The sequence below is a fragment of the Miscanthus floridulus genome, chromosome 18 (assembly GCF_019320115.1).
Source record: "Miscanthus floridulus cultivar M001 chromosome 18, ASM1932011v1, whole genome shotgun sequence".
In the NCBI taxonomy this organism is placed as follows: Eukaryota; Viridiplantae; Streptophyta; class Magnoliopsida; order Poales; family Poaceae; genus Miscanthus; species Miscanthus floridulus.
The window spans coordinates 3,349,183-3,352,875 of record NC_089597.1 but is presented as its reverse complement, the minus strand read 5'-3'; the positions used below and the strand labels follow the sequence as shown (position 1 = coordinate 3,352,875).

At 56.5% G+C, this 3,693-nt stretch overlaps 1 protein-coding gene across 2 annotated transcripts; it reads right to left on the bottom strand.

Moving 5' to 3' along the window:
• Positions 1-1,370: 1,370 nt before the first annotated feature.
• Positions 1,371-3,120, bottom strand: LOC136520202 (E3 ubiquitin-protein ligase RDUF1-like). 2 transcript variants are annotated; one of them, XM_066513651.1, is made up of 3 exons: positions 2,616-3,120; positions 2,396-2,511; positions 1,371-2,287 (listed from the first exon to the last, which is right to left on the bottom strand). In XM_066513651.1, the coding sequence occupies exons 1-3, from the start codon at positions 2,793-2,795 to the stop codon at positions 1,915-1,917; spliced, it is 669 nt and encodes a 222-aa protein (XP_066369748.1). In that variant the 5' UTR covers positions 2,796-3,120; the 3' UTR covers positions 1,371-1,914. The 2 variants fall into 2 exon arrangements, with proteins under 2 accessions (XP_066369748.1, XP_066369749.1); XM_066513652.1 differs by having other exon boundaries at positions 2,396-2,508.
• Between the last annotated feature and the right edge of the window lie 573 nt (positions 3,121-3,693).

Genomic DNA, 3,693 nt, shown 5'->3' with positions numbered 1-3,693 from the left:
CCTGCCTCCTCTCTGCCTGCTGGCTGCTCCCGCGAGAGCACCGCGACTGACTTGGGGTGCTGGAGGAGGAGGACCGTGCCCGGATCCACGGAGTCAGGATCGGCGTCGAGTTCGACATCAGCATCTACGGCTTCGAGCTCGACGTCAGGACGTACGGCGTCGAGTTAAGGGTACAGATTTTAAAATCATGCCTCTAAGAATATATTTGTGAATTTTTTTAAAAAAAAAGGACTAAAAAAATAAAAAAATCGGGCCCATCGGCATATTCGTTCCTGGGCCCTTGGCCCAGTAACAACAACTGGCTCTCATTCTCGCTCTGTTCGTATAAGTCGTACTTTTTCAACCAACGAACAGTATTTTTCTCTCATATCAAATTAGTCAACCGTACTTTGCTTATCAGCCAAGCGAATCGAGGGTCTTTCTTTTGAAGAAACGATGAGAATGGAAGCCGATCTGGTCCGCCATGATTCAGACTTTCAGAGTAAGCACTAAGCAAGTCTCCTCCATTATTGCTGTAATAATGGAATCGCCTTTCTGACAAAAACTTGCCAACGGCAGCGACAAGCACACCTGCAGGCTTTGGACACGAGGCATTAGGCATAGGTCTCTCCGTCTCTAGATAAGTATAGAGACCAGAGAGATCCTACCACTTGCGCGCCCACCACCAACACTCCAACAGCCATTTCACCGCCACTAGAGGTGTGTGCAGGTGGGTGGTAAAGGGCCGGCGGCGCCATCGAAACCGACGTGATGCATGCGCCATTACAGGCGTGGCGATAAGAACTGCCGCTCCAGGCCAGATGGATTATTGCACGGACATGGAAGAGCCAAAACCAAGCGTGTCTCCGGCGGCTTGCCAGCGTTCAGAGGTAGTGGTAGGAAGGACCCGTCGCAATCTTTCACTTGAAGTGGAACGCTGAGTTCGGCTGGTTTCTGGCCTTTTAGGCTGCAGCCAGCTACTGACCAGACTCCCCGGAGCCCGGGGACGCCTAGGTCAGCAGTCTGTGGGAGGACTGGAGAAATGGTTGTGTCCAAGCGAGGGAGTCTGCAGGCTTGGTCGTCACTCTCAGTCTGCACTCTGCAGACCCCAAGTATGGTAGTGCAGACCTACAACCACTAGAACATGTATGGCTATGACATGTGTACATCACCAACAAAATGGGCATCTTGATCATGCAGCAAGCATCCTTTGGGAAGCATAAATTCCGCGAGAATTAATACTGCAGCAATTTTAACAGATAAAATCAGTTCGAACTTGGAATCCTGTAACTCGTTGAAATTTGGCTGAAAAACACTATTCTTGCTAAATTACCGTGAGAGAAAAATACTGTTCTGACTAAAAAAATAAGTTGAACAAGCCGATTTCTGAGTAAGCCGAACAGAAGTGTGTTATCTTGAACCGAGCAAACATACAATCATTAAGTTCAAAGTAACTCTGAACACAGAGGCGATTGATCTAAATTACAGTTCGTCCAAATCACAGTTCTTTTTTCCTAGATCAGACGACCATTTTCACATGCATTACGTACTGGAACCGCCAACACCAAAAACAGAAGTGCCCGGCGGCGGCGGCGCCCCAGCCGCCACAACAAAAACGCTCCAGTTCCTCGCGATCGAGGAGAGGACACGGCAAAGTGCAAACGGCACAACCTATGCCGAACTCTGCCTTGTGGTGCGCCCAAAGCGTGCAAAACCGTCGAAGGCGCCCACGGGTTCTTCGTGCGCATTTCGCCGTCGTCCGCTCTGCGCCACACAAGGCCAGTCACCACTCCACTAGCGTGGCAATGGCTGGCGTGGGTCGACAGCGACGAGTTGGCGCTCGCTGGGTCGCCCCGGCGGCCCCGGCCTCGGCAAGAGGCCCCGACCGACCGGATCGAGCCTCTGTCTAGGTGCTAGGCGGCGGTGCCGTGGGGATTAATTATTACTGGCGGCGGCGGCGTCGACGGCGGCGCGGCAGAAGGGGCAGCGTGAGGTGCCCTCGAGCCAGGGCAGCGCGCAGGCCCAGTGGAAGCGGTGGCCGCAGGGGAGGTGCGCCAGCACGTCGCCCGCTCGGAACTCGTCCAGGCACACCGCGCACTCCGCCTGCTCCGCCGCCGCCCACCGCGGCCGGCTCCACCGCATCAGGCGCCGCATCACGCCCTTCTTCGAGTACACCTCCCGCTGCACGCCGGACATCGCCGGAGCCAGCGCCGACCTCTCGCCGCGTTCGTCCGCGGCGCCGGCGGTACCGCGTCCGCTGGTGCTTCGGTGCGGCCTGCTCAGCTTTATGCTCCCCGTGCTGTGATGCCTGCAAAGATGAGTTCTTTAGGAACCTGCTGTTGTTCAGGCTGGCACGGAACAAACGACGACCTCTGCACGCAACAAAGGGACGTGTCGTGTCGGGTGGCAGGTCTACCTCTCGATGGCGGCCTCCCTCTTGCTCCTCAGCTTCTGGTCCAGCCGCTCCTTGGCCTCCCGGGCATTGCTGTCCAGCGTCCACCCGTGGATCATCTCCATCACGCCACTCCGCTGCTGCAAACAAAAGTTCCCAATTAAGAAACCAATCACCCCGCCGTCTTATGCTGCTTATCGTCGTGACAACTGACAACACAAGCAAATGGTTGTGATTCACCTACCTTGCCAGAATTGCCGCCGGCGCCAAGGGCAGCACCACCGTGGCCGGCCGCGTACAAGCCGAAGGAGGACCGCCTCGTGCCTCCTCCGGCCGCCTCCGCCCCCACCCCCGCCCCCGCCTGCCGGAGCCGCCGCCGCCGCGCGCACTCCACGCCGGGGAGCATCCCGGCCATGATGACCATTCACGCAGCACGCCTCCGGTCCTCAGTAGTCCTCTGTTACCACAGGCCGCCGCCGCAGCAACGATCGATCGACGACACCGGGCGCCTGTGTGTGTAATACACGCGCGCGGACGCGGCGAGCCGGTGCCCACAGCGCACCTGATTAACCGCGGGCGCGTTTCCGTGCCGAGGATCCAGCCGCTCTAGCGAGACCCATGCGGGCGCCGGCCATTTGAGGCAAGCGCTCGTCCGCCATCTCGTCTTCTTGCTCCTTCGGGTAGTGATATGGGTGGGTGACTGTGAGCAGCAGTGATGGCAGTGCCTCTGGTTGCAAGGATCCCCCCGTCCTCGCGCTTTAATAGCCGCCACTCGTGTCATGACAGGGGCGGCGCGGGCGCGGGCGCGGCCAACTACCTCGCCACGACGACATGGGGTGCCGGGGGAGCGGATCGAATCATGGCACGGGTCTGGACCTGGTGCGGTGGGACCCGCGTCGGGATGGCGAGGAAATCCACTGGTGAGTGAGACTGCGAGAATTATTGGGGTCGGATCAGGTCGTATCAGACCACACCACACTGATGTGATCGCCGGCCGACCTGCACTGCATCTATCTCGCGGTGAAAGATACGTCACTGCCACCTCTGGAAAGATCTCTCCCTGCCGAGTGCCGACCTGTGAGGGCACGATGGCTCACTCGTAGGCCGGCTCTTAGCATTTTTTTCATATTTTAATAAAAAAGAGAGTAAAAATAGTTCTTGATTAAGAGCTAAGTTCATACACACATTTTAAAATTTTTTAAGAGTATCATATGGGTCTAATCATACTATGAGCTATTATTAAGAGCTAATACTATTGAAGAGGTTCACTTAGAGCCAGTAAGTGACCTAGACCATTGCAGGTGCCCTGAAGGTGTTGCTGC